This window comes from Petaurus breviceps, unplaced genomic scaffold (genome assembly GCF_028583685.1).
Source record: "Petaurus breviceps papuanus isolate PSGF00001 unplaced genomic scaffold, PetGlider_PUasm1.0 99, whole genome shotgun sequence".
Classification (NCBI taxonomy): Eukaryota; Metazoa; Chordata; class Mammalia; order Diprotodontia; family Petauridae; genus Petaurus; species Petaurus breviceps.
In genome coordinates, this window is record NW_027187465.1 from 21356995 (window position 1) to 21375373 (window position 18379).

The 18379-nt window shown below is 42.7% G+C and overlaps 1 protein-coding gene across 2 annotated transcripts in view; it reads right to left on the reverse strand.

The window, feature by feature from the left end:
* Positions 1 to 18379, reverse strand: part of ACAD10 (acyl-CoA dehydrogenase family member 10) — a 52219-nt gene that overhangs the window by 21508 nt on the left and 12332 nt on the right. For both annotated transcript variants that reach the window (XM_069081418.1, XM_069081419.1), the window contains exons 6-8: positions 15742 to 15900; positions 14052 to 14211; positions 5119 to 5260 (exon numbers count right to left, since the gene is read on the reverse strand). In XM_069081418.1, the coding sequence (XP_068937519.1) occupies positions 5119 to 5260; positions 14052 to 14211; positions 15742 to 15900 (461 nt within the window). The remainder of the gene's footprint in view (positions 1 to 5118; positions 5261 to 14051; positions 14212 to 15741; positions 15901 to 18379) is intronic.

Consider the following 18379-nt stretch of genomic DNA (forward strand, 5'->3'; position numbering starts at 1 on the left):
TCTCTTCTCTTTCTCCTCTGTCTCTTTTTTGCTCTCTTTTTCTATCTTTCTCCCTCTCTCTCCCCTACACTCCATATCTATGTATGTCACACACATACACACACATTATTGTTGTTGTTTGTCCTTTGTTCTAGAAGAGGACCTTGAAGTGAATTGGATTTAAGTGAGTGTAATGGGAATGCAAATTTGGAAGATCTTCCCTGCCCCTAGGCTAAAGTGCACCTGAAGCCTGGGATGGGAGGCTTGTTTTTCAGTAGATACTTTTTGATTGGCCAGTGGGTCAATAAGGTTGTTACATTCTCTGAGCCAGGAGAAGGCTATATAAGCCCTGATGTGAGGCTTTGTTTTGGGGGCTCACTTTGAGAAGTGTTCTGTGATTTGATCTGTGTTCTGGGAAGCCGAAAAACCCAGATGTGGAAACCCAGATGTTGACTGGGTATGGATGTAATGGTTGGACAGCTTGGAAATCTGTCTACTTGATCTGTTTCTGTCTTGATAATTCTGCCTGTATACTTTGAAGTTCGGGGTGCTGACCTTCTCCCCTGAACAAGGTAAACGATATATGTCTGACTGATTAAAGTAAGCTTGTTAACCCATTTTGAGTTGCTTTCCTTTAACAAAGCAGATCTAAGAACCTGTATGGGCGGCCACCCTGAGGACGCTTGGGGTGCTTGCCGCTACAGTGAGGCAGGGCTGTGCCAGGTCACCGGCCTCACTTTCTCCTCCAGAGCCGTCTGGGTCCAATGGCAAGATATAGATCAAGTCACTATACTCAGTGCTCACATGGATCGGCATTCCCTCCAATCCACCCAGATCTGCTCATCCTGAATGATCCTTGCCTAGGCTGTCGCCTTCACATTCTGGGGGCCTTTCCTGGGCTCTCCTAACATGCTGAGGCCATCAGAGGAGCACATGGGCTACCCATGGGTCGTCCTTCACTCTCACCATACAGCCAGCCTATCTTCTCTTCTGATTTTATATATATATATATATATATATATATATATATATATATGACGTTGTTTCTTCCTAATTACTTATATATAATGTGGTGCACTACTGCTGGGGCAGCTAGGTAGTGCAGTAGATAGAGCATCAGACCTGGAGTCAGGATGACCGGGGTTCAAATTTGGCCTCACACACTTCCTAGCTGTGTGACCTTGAGCAAGTCACTTAACTCTGCCTCAGTTTCCTCATATATAAAATGAGCTGGAGGAGGAAATGGTAAAACCACTCCAATATTTCTGCCAATTTCTCCAATATTTCATCATTCGGACGCAACTGAAACAACTAAACAGAAACGTGGTGCAGCCTACTTGGCATATATGCATATCTGTATAGGTGCCCATATGCCGATGTATACATACACACAGAGTGTTTCTCTGTGTCCTGCTCTGATGATACACCATCATAGCATAGAGCTGGCCGCCCCCACGAACTCGAAGGCCTTGCTGGGGAGTGCCTGCGCAGGCAGCTCTCAGTAAGATGGAAAGGTCTGGGACATGGAGCCTGTGCAGAAAACCTTCAGATCCAAGGTCCAGAATCCATAGGCTCAAACAGCCTGACTGGAGACAATGAATTTTTCAGCCCCAGCAAGACAAGACTTGAAGACCATCCTCAAGGTTCCCGAGGGGGCTGCAGGATGCCCCAGGGAGAGGAGTCCTACAGGTCACTGAAGTCCTGACGTACCAGCAGGCCTGCCCTGCTTCTGCTAAGCACGCTCTGAATCACTCCGTAGGAATCTTCCCACACATGCTCCACACTCATCCCCTCTTATAGCTATAACATTCCAGTGTATCACCACACCATCGTTTGCTCAGCCTTTCTCTAACCACTGGACTTGTAAGGTGTTCCCAATTACCTCCTATGACAACTAAAGCATTTATGGATATTTCTTTACCAAATGGTCTGTTTTTCCTTTTCTGTCCTAGCACTAGCACTGGGGCCCTGGGTCAAAAGGCACGTTTAGTCTGGGGGCTATTATCATCAGACCGCTCCCCATGGAGGTACCCCTGTGCCTGCTTCCTCACATCTCTTCCAGTACTGAATCTGACCATTTCCTCCCTATTCTTATTAATTCAATAAGTATAAGATGGCACCTTGTCAGGCACCAGTACACCGTGGATAGAGAGCTAGCCTTGGAGACAGAAATAATAATAGCTATAATAATGATAATAGCTAATATTTAAGTAGCACTTTAAGGTTTGCAAAGCCTTCTACAAAGATTAGCTCATTGTTTCCTCTCACTAACCCGGGAGGCAGGTACTCTTAGGATCCCCACCTTTAAATTGGAGCAGAGGGGAAATGACTTGCGCAGGGTTACACAGCTAGTCAGTGTCTGCAGCTGGATTTGAGCTCAAGTCTCTAGGACTCTCAGTATGGCACTCTGTGCACTATGGTACCCCCTCCCCACCACCCAGAGGCCCCCATTCTAGCTGCATAACCATGACCAAGTTACTCCTCACTGCTCCAAACAGCCAAGAGTATAGAGACTGATAAGGTGCTGATCTGGGTCACTGGAAGGAATGTTCACATCAGGAATCCCCCACACCAGTGAAACCAAAGGTACTGGTATTATGTCCCAAGGTCTTCTTGATGGACATTTTTTTGTGATGACTTTTAGGAAGTATGGGCATCTTTTTGTGAGATTATTAACTATCTGTATTCCCTTTGAAAATTGTGCTCCCAAAACACATAAATACAAATAAAAGATACCGTTTATAGAGACTGAAAACTTCTTAAAAATCAGAGAGGCATTCATTGCTCATGGTTAGGCTGCACCAGTATAATAAAAATTTAAATGCTTCCTAATTTTACATAGTTGTTCCCACATTTACTACTATGCCAATCAAAATACCAAAGAATACTTTAGAGCGCTAGATTTTTTAAAAATTATTTATTTGGAGAAACAAAAGATCTAGGATCTCAAGAGAAATAATGAAAAAAAAAAAGTAAAAAAGAGGGGCAACTGTCAGTCAATAGCATCCATTAAACACCATCTGCCAGGCACTGTGCAAAGCTCTAGAGAGATGAAGAAAGGCAAAAACCTAATTCCTGGACACAGAGAGCTCCCTTTCTAATGGGGGAGACAACAGGTAAATGACTAGATTCCTATAAGAGCTACACCAGAGCCTTTTAAACTGTGCATCATGACCCCATATGGAGGACTGAGAGTGGAAAAAGTTCAAGAAGCCCTGATCTACACAATGAAAATGGAAGGGGGCGGCCAGGTAGCACAGCGAGTAAGAGCACCAGCTCCAGTGTTGAGAAGACCTGGAGATCGAATCCTGGGCTCAGACGCTTAGCACCCACCCAGAAACACCTGGCCGTGTAACCTTGAGCAAGTTACTTAACCCCGATTGCTTAAAAAAAAAAAAAGAAAATGGAAGGAAATCCTGGAGGGAAGGGCCTAGCAGCTGGGAAGGGGTTTGAGTGAGTAGAAACTGGCTGGAAGTTGTAAGCCTGAGTGATCAGGAGGATGGGCCCTCTCTAGCTATAGGACCAATAAGATCTGTGTGAGGGATAGTGGTTAGAGGAAGATAATGAAACCCCCAAGGAAGTCAAAGACAAGAGAAAGTTCCAACAAATACCAAAATATTCATAGTAGGACCTTCTGTAAGAACAAAGAGCTGGAAACAAAGTGAACATCCATCAATTAGGGAACAATGGAAAAAACTGTAACTTGAATGGAATGTAATATTAATGTACAGTAAGAAATAATGAATATGAGAAATTCAGAGAATCTTGGGGAGATTTTTATGAACTGACACAATCAAAATAAGCAGAACCAAGAGAGCACAATGAACACAGACACAATGACTACTATAAGGAAGTGAAAAGGCTTGTTTTGAGGAAAGAAATCTGAGTAACTAAAAAACCCAGGGAGTCCCCAGAGAAGAGATAAGGCAAAGCAAGCACTCCATCCCAGCAGTTCAAGGACTATGAAATGTCTTCTATTACCAGAAGCACTCACTGCAGGAAATGCTTTTGCTTAATTGTCTTATTTTGTTCACTTTGGAGGAGGAGGAGGAACTATATGTAAAAGCAAAAGACATCAAGAGAAACAATGTTTCTTAAGGAAAAACTGGGAATGATGGGAACAGGCAGAAATGTTCCTCCTTATATAGTTGAGATAAAGTTATCCAAAATATTCAGACCACTCATCCAGTTAAGGGATTAGTCTATGCAGTGATGCATGGATTCAAATCCATTTTATGGATTTGATATTTAATATTTAAACAAAAAGTTAAGAAAGAAGGTACGCAAATAATGAGGGCTAAAGAGTTGGCATCATAATAGTACTCTGGGTAGCCTTTCTCCTTTGTGAAAGAACACAAGCCTAGGTCTGAGAAGGGGGTGCCAGAGAAAGGCCCCTGGGTGCACAGGTAACATCTTGGAGAAGTTCCCAGCCATGCTGCTCCCTCTCATGGAGATAAAGGCCCTTCCCCCTCTCTTTTTCTAAACGTTTCCAGCTCCTCATTTCTCACTGGCTGCACTCATGGTGGATGTCTTTCCACCATGCCCCTCTGCAGATACCTTCCAGCCCATCCCTTCCTTTTTGGTTTTCTTTTGTGTATCCTCTCCCCAAATAGACCAGAAGCTCCTTGAGGGCAGGAATTGACTTTCTTTTTGTAAATGTAGCTCTAGTGCTTGGTACAGAGGACATGCTTGATAAAGGCTTATTGATTACTGACCAAACAAATTGTTTTTAAGTAGATTGCCACAATTCCACACAGGGTAAACTGCAAACCAGACAGTCCAAGGTGGGTTAAGATGAAAAGATGGCAGGAATTAAGTAGGAGGTAAATAGATGATCCCAATTAGTGCACAGACAATGAGACACTCTCCTCCCCCAGCTCTGCTGGAGAAGTCCAGCTGTTCACAGACGTCTGCACCCTTAGATTAGTGCTAACAGAAGAAACAGAAGAAATGAGATGCATAAATAAAGTATGGCACCCCAAGTGATCGGGAATATCTCCAACATTTACCCTTGTATTTTGTTCAGTTTCTAAGGCATTTCTCTCAGATTCTCACTGGCCGGCCAGGGCCTTGGTGAGCAGGACAACGCCCTTTTGAATGAGCTGCTAGAGAGAAGAGTGTGCTGCCCTGAGGAGGTACCTGAATTCCCTCTCTATGGCATGGGCAGAGGGGAGGAGTTTTCCTGGTGGCTTCTTCCTCAGGACCAAGTGGTGATTGGCCAACCTGATGGAATAAGTTGGATTGGACTGCCCATGGCTGAACTGCAGGACTTCCAAGGGACCTGAAAACATAAAAGACAAAGACAAAATTCAAAAAGGTGGTTGAAGAAAAGACAAAATATCCTTTCTTTTCAATTTTACCCCAGAAGAGACTATTTCCCACAGAGAAAAAAAAGGAATTTCTAAGTCACACACTAGAATGATGAATCCCTGAAGCACCCTTAGGGCTGGGTAGGTAATAGAATGGAGGTGTAGTATACACCCAGACCCTCTGAGATGGTGCCTCTCTATGTGTAGAGGCTGGTTCTAGGAAACTGGAGGTTGTGGATGCTCTGTGTTGGCCAACCACATGGCTGGAAGCAGCCAGAACTGCTGATGTGTGTAAAACCACCTGACTCAGGATTTTGCTGAATTCACATCTGAGGAAAGAGGCGGCTCCTTCATTCATACTATGGTATGAGGGGGAAGGACTTTAGGGCACCCTCTGCACCCCACAATGTGCCTAGGTCTTTGGTCTTTCCTTATTCTTTTCCATTCTAAGTGTGGGGAGTGGAGTCTCTGATCTGGGCTGCTTGAGCTATGGAGATTTGGGAGACCAGGAATACAGATCAGGTGTGGTGGTCAGTCCATCAGAAGCTGACAGAAAATCAGGCTTTGGACATAGGTGGGATTAACAACATGTAGCAACTGATCTAAATAGTGAGTGTAATTCTTCTCTTTCCTTGCTCCCCTCTGACCAAACAGTGGGGATTGTGCCCCAGTGGTGATGGAGAAAATGTTGAATGATTTTTCTTGCTACATCTTTGAAGTAAAAATCCCTTTGTGAAAGCTATGATGATGAGAGGTGGTTTAGTGGAACTGGGGTTCTAGTCACTGGGCCCCTAAAATAGGAGGGACAAAGCCAGTGGAGACTTGAGCTGAAGACAGAGAAGAAGACACCAAACCTCTTCATGGTACTTATGGGGAATCCAATGTAACAGGACTGGGCCTTAGAGAGCAGGGCCAGAGTCAAAACAGGTTAGTGTCCAGAGCCATACCTAGAAAATCAGGCATCAGGGGCAGCAGCATAAAAGATGCCCCCAAATCACCTTTTAAGGGAAACTGAATGAGAGACACATGGGATGCCAGAACACAAGGGCCCAGGGCAACCAAGACCCAGGGTCTGGCCCCTTTGGACAAGAGTCCTGGACACTTAAGCTGGGAGGGAGCAAGGTAGGGCCAGGGTAGGAAGCTCACCTTGGATGTGGTTTCTCTGGTGGAGGTAGGATATGGGGAGGACACTGTCTGTTGGCCTCTAATTTTCACTAATTACTCTTGCTAACTGGATGCTAAAGTCAGTTACTCAGGCAATTTTCAGACAAAAAAATCAAAGCTATCTACAGTCATATGAAAAAATGCTCTAAAGCACTATTTTTTTTTTGGAGGAAAGAAGGCAAGGCAATTGGGGTTAAGTGACTTGCCAAGGTCACACATCTAGTAAGTGTCAAGTATCTGAGGACGGATTTGAACTCAGGTCCTCCTGACTCCAGGGTCAGTGCTCTACTCACTGTGCCACCTAATTGCCCCTCTAAATCACTATTTTTTTTTTTTAAGCAATCAGGGTTAAGTAACTTGCTCAAGGTTATATGACCAGTTATTTCTGGGTGTGGTGCTGAGTATCTGAGCCTGGGATTTGATCCCCAGGTCATCCCGACACTGGAGCCGGTACTCTTACTCGCTGAGCCACCTGGCCGCCCCTAAGCAATTGGGGTTAAGTAACTTGCTCAAGGTTACACGGCCAGGTGTTTCCGGGTGGGTGCTAAGTGTCCAAGCCCGGGATTCAATCCCCAGGTCATCCTGACACTGGAGCCGGTGCTCTTACTCGCTGTGCTACCTGGCTGCCCCTCTAAATCACTATTGATTAGAGAAATGCAAATTAAAACAACTCTGAGATACCACCTCATAGCCAGCAGATTGGCTAATATGACAAAATAGGAAGATGATAAATGTTGAAGAAGATGTGGAAAAGTTGGAACGCTAATCAGTTGTTGTGAACTGATCTAACTATTCTGGAGAGCAATTTGGAACTATGCCAAAAGGGCTATAAAACTGTGCATACCCTTTGATCCAAAAATACTATTGCTAGGTCTGTATCCTAAAGACATCAAAAAAGGGGAGAGGGGGAGGACCTATTTGTACAAAAATATTTATAGCCACTCTTTTTTTGTGGTGGCTAAGAACTGGAAATCAAAGGGATGCCCATCAACCAGAAAATGACTAAACAAGGGGTGGTATGTCATTGTGACGGAACAAGCAGGATGATTTCAGAAAAATCTAGATTACATGAACTGATGCAAAGTGAGGTAGGCAGAACCAGGAGAATGTTGTACACAGTAACAGTAATATTGTAAGATGAAGAATTGTGAATGACTTAGCTATTCTCAGCAATACAGTGATCCAAGATAATCCCAAAGGACTAATAATGAAGCACACTATCTACCTCCAGAGAAAGAACTGATATTGTCTAAATACAGACTGAAGCATGCCATTTTTACTATCTTCCTTTCATTATATTTTTCACTTGAGTCTTCTTATACAAAACATCTAATATGGAAATGTTTTATGTGATTGTGCATGTATAATCTATATTGATTGCTTATCTTCTTGGGGTGGGGGGAAGGAAAGGAGAGAGGAAGGGATAGAATTTGGAACTCAAAACTTTTTTTAAATGTTAAAAATTGTTTTAACATGTAAATGGGGGAAAAAATAAAATATTATATTAAAAAAATAAAGAAAGAATGGGTTGGCCAAAGGGAGAAAAAAAGTCAGTTGCTTCTCTTCTTGCTGAAGAAGTACAGGTGTTGTCAGCCCCTTCTAAGTTTCAATGCCCTGGACAAAGCTGCAATTGCCCTGCCCTAGTTATGACCATGGTGAAGGGCACTGGATTGGCACTTCTATGATTTCTTTGATTAGTATTATATTACATCTCTCCTTGTTGCCCTTTTCCAAAGAAGGCAAGCTCATAGTTCTATTCATCAGCAATGATGGTTCCCATATTGCTAAAAATAAAATGTTCTCAGTCTGCAGATGAAAGGGTTGTTTTTTTACCCCGCGCCCTACCAAACAAACCACTTCTGACAAGTGAGAACTGAAAGAGGTAATTAAATAGTTTTGCTAGTGCAGACAATGTCATTTCCCCTGTCAGTGAGTTACCCCAGTGACATTCCCATGCAGATATCTTGGCCCTAACTAACATACAGACTCAGATCTGGTCTTTCCAGGCTGAAATCTGGACATTGGCCAGAAGGATCATTGGACAGAGAATCAACAGAAGCTCAGTAGTATAGAGATATAAGAAATGACTTTTTTTTTAAAGCAATTGGGGTTAAGTAACTTGCTCAAGGTTACATGGCCAGTTATTTCTGTGTGTGGTGCTAAGTATCTGAGCCCGGATTCAATCCCCAGGTTATCCCGATATTGGGGCCGGTGCTCTTACTCACTGAGCCCCCTGGCTGCCCCTAAACAATTGGGGTTAAGTAACTTGCTCAAGGTTACACAGCCAGGTGTTTCTGGGTGGGTGCTAAGTGTCTGAGCCCAGATTTGATCCCCAGGTCATCCCAATACTGGGGCCGGTGCTCTTACTCACTGTGCTACCTGGCCTCCCCAGAAATGAATTCGCAAAGAGCAAAGTAGGGACCATAAGTTTCTTTGCCAATAGTCCTAGGAACTTCTTCTGATTCATTCATTCTTCCAGAATAGGAATAAAAAAATTGAGAGGAAAGGTTCATGGGATGCATAGGAAATTTGCTACAATTGGTAATCCTGAAAGATTCAATCCCCCTTCACAAAACAGACATTTAATTGTCCACATTAAAAATTCTTAAATTACAGACAGTATAAAATACTTGGGTGTCTACCTGCCAAGACACACCCAGGAACTCTATGAACACAATTACAAAATATTTTTCACACAAATAAGGACAGATCTAAAGAACTGGAGAACTATTAATTGCTCATGGGTAGGCTGAGCCTAATATAATTAACATGACAACACTAGCTAAATTAATTTGCTAATTCGATGACAAACCAATTAAACCACCAAGTAATTATTTTGAGCTAGAAAAATTGATAACAAAATTCATCTAGAGGATTCTGATCTAGAGGTCAGAAATATCAAGAAAATAAATGAAAAAAACATGAAGGGAAAGCAATCTAGCAGATATCAAACTATTCTACAAAGTAGTAATTATCAAAACAATCTCATACTAAATAAGAAACAGAATGCTTGATTAGTGGAATAGATTAGATATATAATATACAGAAGCAAATGAACATAATAACTCAGTGTTTCATAAATCCAAAGATCCTATCTATTGGTATAAGAACTCACTATTTAACAAAAACTGCTGGGGAAACTGGAAAAGCAATCTGGCAGAAAGTAGGCATACATCAACAGCTCATAATATATGCCAAGATAAGCTCAAAATGGGTACATGATTTAGACATAAATGGTGACATCAGAAACAAATTAGAGCAGCATAGAAAAAAATCACCTGTCAGCTCTATGGCTAAGGAAAGAATTCATGAACAAATAAAAGATAGAGGGGATCATGAGACATAAAATGGATAATTTTGATTGTATTAAATTAAAAAGATTTTGCACAAACAAAACCAATGCAGACAAAATTAGAAGGAAAGTAGGAGAAAACTTTTAACAGTAAATTTCACTGATAAAGGGTTCATTTCTCAAATATATAGAGAAGTGTGTCAAATTTTTAAAAGTAAGAGCCATTCCCAATTGATAAATGGTCAAATATATGAATAGGTAGTTTTTAGAAGAAATCAAAATCAAAATAGTCATATAAAAATACTCTACAGCACTATTAGAGAAATTCAAATTAAAACAACTCTGAGGTACCACCTCACACTCATCAGATTGACTAACATGACAAAAAGAAAATAATAAATGTTGGAGGGGATATGGAAAAATAAGAACAGTAATGTATTATTGATGGAGTTGTGAACTGATCCAGCCATTCTGGAGATCAATTTGGAACTATGCCCAAAGGGCTATAAAACTGTGCATATCCTTTGACCTAGATACATCACTACTAGGTTTTTATCCCAAAGAAATTAAAAATAAATTAAACAGAAAAAGCCAGAGAGAGAATTGAAAAACTCTGGGTGCAAACTGAAGTATAATTTTCTCATTTTCCATATTTTTACTGCTTCTTTTTTCCTCAACTATGGATAATATAGAAAAGGTTTTGCATGATTTCACATGTATAACTGATATCATATTGCTCACCTTTTCAGTGGTTGGGTGGGAGCAAGAGGAAGGGAGAGAATTTGGTACTCAAAATTTGAAAAGAGAAGAATATTAAAAATAAGTAATAAATGTTAATGCTAAAAAAAGGAAAAAGACCCATATGTACAAAAATATTTATAGCAATTCTTTTTGTGGTGTTAAAGAATTGGAAATTGAGGGGATGCCCAACAATTGGGGAATGGCTGAACAAGTGTGGTGTATGAATGTAAGGAATATTATTTTGCTATGAGAAATGACAAGTATGGGGCCAGCTAGGTGGCACAGTGAATAGAGCACCAGCCCTGGAATCAGGAGGACCTGAGTTCAAATCTGGCCTCAGACACTTGACACACCTATCAGATGTGTGACCTTGGGCAACTCACGTAAGTCAGTTAACTCCAATTGCCTTGCCTTCCCCCTCCAAAAAAAACAAAAAACAAAAACAACCCCCCCCCCAAAAAAAAAGAAACGGCAAGTAGGATGGTTTCAAAAAATCCTGGGGAAACTTATATGAATTGATACAAAGTGAAAGAAGCAGAACCAGGAGAACATTGTACATAGTAACAGCAATGTTGTAAGGATGATCAACTGGAGGTGGAATCAGGATGACAGAAGAGGCAGGACTTGCCTGAATTCTCCCAATTTCACCTCCAAACAACTTCAAATAGCCCCTAAAAATTCATTCTGGAGCAGCAGAACCGACAAAAGGACAGGATGAAACCATTTTCCAGCCCAAAACCGCTGAGAAGGCCAACAGAAAAGTGTTACACAGGAGAGAGAGTAGAGTGCAGTACAGGGCAGGTCACCCCTCCGCAAGACAGCGACAAGCCTTGGGGGCAGCAGAACTAAACTTCTGGAGCTTTTAGCCCACAGATAGTAAGGGGGTCAGACAACTGTTCAGAAGGAGATTACAGGGGAACCTTTACTGACACTGAGTGCAGGATTCAGTTGTTTTGCCCAAACATGGATTTGGATCACAGTCCTAGATCACAGTCCCAGGGCAAGAAGGAGCTTGCAGCCATAAGGGAGTGGAGACCCTGGTCACAGTTCCAAGGTGGAAAAAAGTACTTGTGGTTGCTCACAGACCAGAATACAGGCCAGGAGAACAGTGACCACACCTTTCCTTTGATCATACCAGCCTGGAAGAGCTGAACACTTACAAGCCCCAGAATTAGCTCTAAAAACAGCAGCACAAAAAAAACTAAAGCTTGGGACTGTGCCTTTTCCATCCCTGGAACAGAGGCAAACTTTGACATAAAGTTAAAAGTCAAGGAATAGACTGGAAAAATGAGCAAACAACAATAACAAAAAAAGAACCTGACCATAGAAAGTTACTATAGTGACAGGGAATATCAAAACAAACTGAGAAGAGAACAATAGTATCAAAATGTTTACAAGCAAAGTCTCAAAGAAAATTGTGAATTGGAGTCAAGCCCAAAAGAATTTGCAAAAGAGCTCAAAAAAGATTTTAAAATTCAAATAAGAAAGGTAGAGGAAAAACTGGGAAAAGAAAGGAGAGTGATGCAAGAGAATCATGAAAAAAAGAATCAACAACTTGGTAAAGGAAGCATAAAAAATGGAAAAAGAAGTACAAAAGTGCACCAAAGAAAATTCCTTAAAAATTAGAATGGGGCAAGTGGAAGCTAATGACTCCATCAATTATCAAGAAACAAACAAAATCAAAATAATGAAAAAACAGAACAAAATATGAAATCTCTTATTGGAAAAACAACTAACCTAGAAAATAGATTAAGGGAGATAATTTAAGAATTATTAGACTACCTGAAAGCCATGATCAAAAAAAGAGCCTAGACATTATATTGCAAGAAATTATTAAGGAAAAAGTGCTCTGATATCCTAGAATCAGAGGATACAATAGAAACTGAAAGAATCCACCAATCATCTCCCAAAATGAAAACTCCCAGGAATATTATGGACAACTTCCAAGTCAAGAAGAAAATACTGCAAGTAGCCAGAAAGAAACAATTCAAATATCATGGAGCCATAGTCAGGATAACACAGGATTTGGCAGCTTCTGTAATTAAAGGATCGGAGGACTTGGAATATGATATTCCAGAGAGCAAAAGATCTAGGATTACAACCAAGAGTCACCTATTCAGCAAACTGAATATAATCCTCCAGAGGGAAAAATGGATATTTAATGAAACAGAGGACTTTCAAGCATTCCTGATGAAAAGACCACAGCTGAAAAGAAAATTTGACTTTCAAATACAAGACTCAAGAGAAGCATAAAAAGGTAAACAGGAAAGAGAAATCATAAGGGATTCAATATGGTTAAACTGTTTACATTCCTACAAGCAAAGAGGATACTTCTAACTCCTGAACACGTTATCATTATTAGGGCAGTTAGAAGGAGTAGACAGAGGGCACAAGTATAAGTTGACTATGATGAGAAAATAATCAAAAAGCAAAATTAAGGGGTAAGAAAGGGGATGCACTGGAAGAAGGGGAAAGGGAGAGTTAGAATACAGTAAATGGCACCCACCTATACAAAAATTGAGGGCATAAAAACTTCACAACTAAATGCAGAAAAACAAAACTACTAAATATATACTTTTCAGATCATAATGCAATAAAATTTACATTCAGTAAAGGAACATGGAAAGATATATTAAAAATTAATTGGAAACTAATGATGATCAATTATGAGACTTAGCTACTCCAATTAATACAACAATCCATGACAAGTCCAAAAGACTCATGATGAAAAATGCTATCTGCCTCCAGGGAGAGAACTGATGAACAATGAGTACCGACTGAAGGATAATTTTTTAACTTATTTTTCCTGGGGTTTTTTTTGGTGTGTCTGTTTTCTTTTGCGACATGACTAATATGAACATATGTTTTACATGACCACATGAATAATGTATATTGTCTACCTTGTCTTCTCAATGGGTGGAGGAGGGGATAGAGGGAAGGAGAAAATTTGGAACTGAAAATAATTTTTTTAATTTAACATTTTTAAAAAAGGTTTATAATTCCCTAAGAACTCATGGGAATCAGACTTTGTATAAACAAAGTACCTTTCTTTCCTAAAAATTTTTTTTTTACTTATTCCTTTTGTTTTTATATCCCAGTCATTTCTGGATATACTTCCTCTTCCCCCCCCCCCGTCCCCACCACCACACACCCCTCCACCCCACCCTTGAAGACAGAAAAACAATTAAGCAAAACCAACCAACCCAGCAAGAGCAATTGACAGGGTATTCAGCATCCTGACCCCTCACCCCCAATCTACACTCAATAGGTGCAAGGGATGTTTCATCATCTTTTCAACTCAATCACCTTTAGAGACGTGCACTAATGTTCACAACCTCTCAGAGCCAAAGAGATGTAGCACATCCAGCTCTGGAGACACAGAGATACAAAGGCATTTTGCCCTGACAGAGCAGAGAACTCCCTCCCATCTGAGCCCCTGGGCCCAGCACTGCCTCTTCCTGTATCCATTATATTTCATTTGACCTTTAAACCCTCAGCCCAATGCCAGACACAAGGTGAGAGATGAACCCTTAAGAACACAAACACAACACTAGACTGTAAGATACCTGCTGCTTGACTTCCTAGAAGGTTTTTGAGGTATTTTTGTAGGGAGTCTCTTGGAATTTCCATTGTTTTTCTCACAGGGCAGGTGTTTGGAATAATATTCCGCAAAGGAAAACCCAGAAAGGTTTCTAGCTCTTTTAAGGCATTTTCTGCATCATTAACCTGGATGAGAAAAAAAAGATGTTAGCATCAACCATCAACCCTAACCCAATGCCAGCCAGCTATTCTGTAAGGTAAGTGTTTTTGAAGGTGAAAGGCACAAATTCAACTGAGGCAAAGGTTAGACAGACTTCCCATTTCCATTAAGCCTCTAATCATCATACACATCCTGCCCAGGAAGGATGACACTTCCCAGCACTAAGAGGTCACAAAGGAGGCTGCTTCTGATTTCTTCTCAGAGACTCCCCTGCTGCGGACATCAGATGATGAAGGTAGGACTCATGGGTTTTCATCTGAATATTTCAGAGCTCACAGGGCACGTTAGGGGCCATCTGGTATGGCCCACACCAGACAAGAAACTCCCTACAGGGAATGACCCAGCCTCTCCAGGAAGGCCTTTGCTGAAGGGCACCCACTCTGTGGGCTGGGGCAGCCCACTGCACGTCTCAGAGGTGATGGGGACATCAAGGCTCAAGGCTCTTTGTGATTTCTCCTCCTTCCTTGTTCTGCCCTCTGGGGTCAAGCTGAACAGCTCAGATTCTTCCTCATGCAGGACTGGAGAAACAAAAGGGTCACCACGTCCCCTCTGACTCTTCTCTTCTCCAGAACAAGCATCCCAAGCACCTTCAAGCAATTCTCATGTGCCTCAGGCTCAAGTCCCTTCTGGATTCTGGGCCCCCTGCAGCTGCTCGATGTCCATCTTAGAGTGTGGTGCCCAGAGCTAACCATGGCATGCCCCAAAGTGGAAGGAGAAGGGCAGAGGACAGACAGCAGGAGGCTGCGAGAGCATTCTCTTTTGTGACCACACATCACACTGCCGACCCACTAACTGCCAATCAAACCACCAGACTTCATTCTGCCTTCCTGTGCCTCTCCCACTGGTCCTTGAGAAGCCTAAACGTGAGACTTTACAGTGACCCTTCCTACTATATGCTCAGATGACTCTCTAAGGGGGAGTGGGATTTGGAGCCAGCAAGACCACAGTTCAAATCCTACCTCTGACACTTATTTGCTGTTGTAAACCTGGGCAACCTCGTAACCCTGTCTGCCTCAATTTATAAAACAAGGGGATAATAATTACCTCACAGGGTTGTTGTAAGGCTCAAATGAGGTCTTTCTAAAGCACTTAGCTAGTGCCTGGAACATGGAAGGTACAGTAAGGAAACTGCCTGTTTCCTTACCTTCTTCCTTTCCCTAGTTGCCTCTGAACAACTTGCCTCACTTCTCATGCTGAGTTTCCTCATCTGTAAAATGGGGATAACAATAGCCCTCACCTTACAGGGCGAGGATCAAAGGAGAGAGCATGTATAAAGTGTTTTGTAAACCTTAAAGTGTCCTACAAATGCTAGATAACTGTTATTACTTATTATTTTATATATAATGATACATTATATTGTATAATATATCATTATGTATATTGTATCATATATATAGCATATTATTAAATGCACAGAAGGTCTCCCCACCACCTCTAACAGTACCTGGCGTACAGTGGGTGCTTAATAAATGCTCATTGGCTGATTGATTCTATACCTTTATAGTGTGAATCCCAAGCTGGGCAGCTGCTTTTAAATTATGTCCGAGGTCATCAAGAAAGATGGATTCTGAGGGCTCCACCTGCAGCCTCTGCAAGCACATCTTATAAATACGGGGGTCTGGCTTGCAGATCCCTTCCAGGCAGGATTCAACCACCTAAAAAGGACATGGGAGACACAGATAAACATTCAGAAAAAAACAACCTTGGGGCTCTCCAATGTGAAGATTGGCATATTTGCTGAAATGGGGACAATTTCTGCACAATATAACAAGGCCAATTTAGGCTGAAGGACTTGGGAACGCTAAATTGTACTCCTGTGAAGTCCCCCAAACTGAGCAGAGTTTCTTCCTGGCTAACAGCTCTCAATAGCACCTGTTATTAGGAGAAGCCATAAAAGAGCAAACCCAGGGATGTCCCAGAGGCCAACTTTTGTCTCAGAAGGCCCCAGATGAATGACCTGTTCCATTATGTTACTTGCTAAGTGCTCTTGGAGCTGTCGAATTAGGGAGGCAGGGAGGACACCTGGGGCTCAGAGGTACAGGCCTTGGAGACAAGGTTAGAAGCCGTAATTAGGCTTTCCTCCTCAGTCTGCCGTTCTTGAGCTCCTGGAGCAAACCCCCACACTGCGACACAGAGAAGCACCAATTTCCCTGGAAATGCCTGCTGGGCCTGCTACCACTTACCTGGTTTGCTTGAATGCGACAAAATAAAATCTATCAAGTGTTCTGTACATTCAGAGTCACAAACTCAGGCCCTTTAAGCCACAAATGTTCTAACAAAGTTGGGCTTGTGTCTTGTGATGCAAAACAAAATATTTCCGAGTGAGTTCATGATCAAATGATGGGCATGAGGTTTAAAAAAAGCCTTATCTATGTTGTGCTTTGGGTTCATAGTATGATAGTTTGGGTGGTTTTTGTTTTTCATGCAGCTATGGTGCCAATCTGCAGTGTCTCCCCAATATCTCTAAAAGAGAACACAAACCCCTTTGTTTGGCATATAAGGCTTGACCAGGCCCTTCTTCCCTTTCCAGCCTTATCACACATCCCCTCCCTCCGTGTACATACTCTCCAGTTCAGCCACACTGGCCTGCTTGTGGTTCTTCACGCTCTCATCTCCACGCCTTTGCACAAGCTGTGCCTCAGCTGGGAATGCTCTCCCTCTTCATCTTCACAAAGCCTTTCCTACCCCCTCATATCCCCACCAAGTATTAGTGCTTCCTCTCCTCAAACTCTCTGGCATCATTATCCATAGATTCTATATATTCTAACATTATAACCTATATAGCAGGGGCAAACAACACATGTTGGGCATGTGGCCTCGCCATTGGGATAGGGATAATCCTTTCATCTTTGTCTTTGTAACCTCATCAGCCCACACGGTGCCGGGCACATAATGGGCACTTAACAGATGCTTCTTGATCGATTGGTGGAGCCTGAGACACTGAGCCCTCTACGCCACAAGGGGAAGGAAATGGTACATGCAGCATCACCCATTCAGACATGATGGAACATAAAGCTGCGTGCAGGGCCCCGGATGAAGCTAGATGTGGCCTTCACCTCTGTGTTTCCCAACACAATCCTTGGACGTCCAGTTTAAGCAACCAGATCTGCGGTTTCTGTGGTGCGGGGGACTCAAGACAAGACTTCTTTCCCATTATTTCAGGCCACACAGAGCCCTCCCTTCTTTGGAATCTTTTCCTGTCTGCAGCTCTCGACTAGGTTTTTGCTTAGGTCCTCTGACCCCAAGTTTGTCAATCAATAATCAGTAAACCTGCATTAAGGACCTTAGACCCCGTGCTAAGCTCTTTCTGTGGCACCCTGCACCAAGGGCAATGGGATAGGGGGTCCTGGGTAGAGAGCAGGCCTTTTGGACAGAAGGCGGTTTGCTCCTGCACAATTATTTAACCATCTCAGTAATACTCTTCTCTCCCTCACCAAGCTGTAAACATGCAGCTCAGACTTGTGCCTTGTACTCTTTCTATTCTAATCTTTTCCACCCGGTCTCTTTCTCTCTATCATGCAGCCATGGCCCAAGTTCAGGCCCTTGCCATCTCTTGCCTGGCTGTTAGAACATCCTTCTCCTCACTGGACTCCTTGCTCCCAAGTTCTCTTTTCCAATCCATCCTCCAACATTGCTGCCAAAATGATCCTACAGCAGAGGTCTGACTCTGCCCCTCCCTGGTTACCTCCCTATTACCTCTAGGTCAAAACATCCGCTGCCTGGCATGGCATCTGAAGCCCCTCCTCCTCTGGCCCCAGCCACTCTCCAGAGAGCTCCCATGGCACTGCCTTCAGGGCCTTCTTTATTTCCCAATGACTGGGCTATCTGCTGCATCCTAAACCTGGCATCTCATTTCCTGCCTTGGTGCCTGGAAGGTACCCCCCCATGACCTCTGCCTGTGGAATCCTTAGTTTCTCAAAGGCTCAGTTCAGGGGTCAACTTCTAGCAGGAGCCTTTTCTAATGGCCCAGGTCACTCCCATGGGGGTGGGAGATGATGGGGCCAGGGCTCCCATGGCGGGGTGGGGGCTGATGGGTCCAGGGCTCCATGGGGGGAGGGGGCTGATGGGGCCAGGGCTCCCATGGGGAGATGGGGGCTGATGGGCCCAGGGCTTCATGGGGGAGTGGGGGCTGAT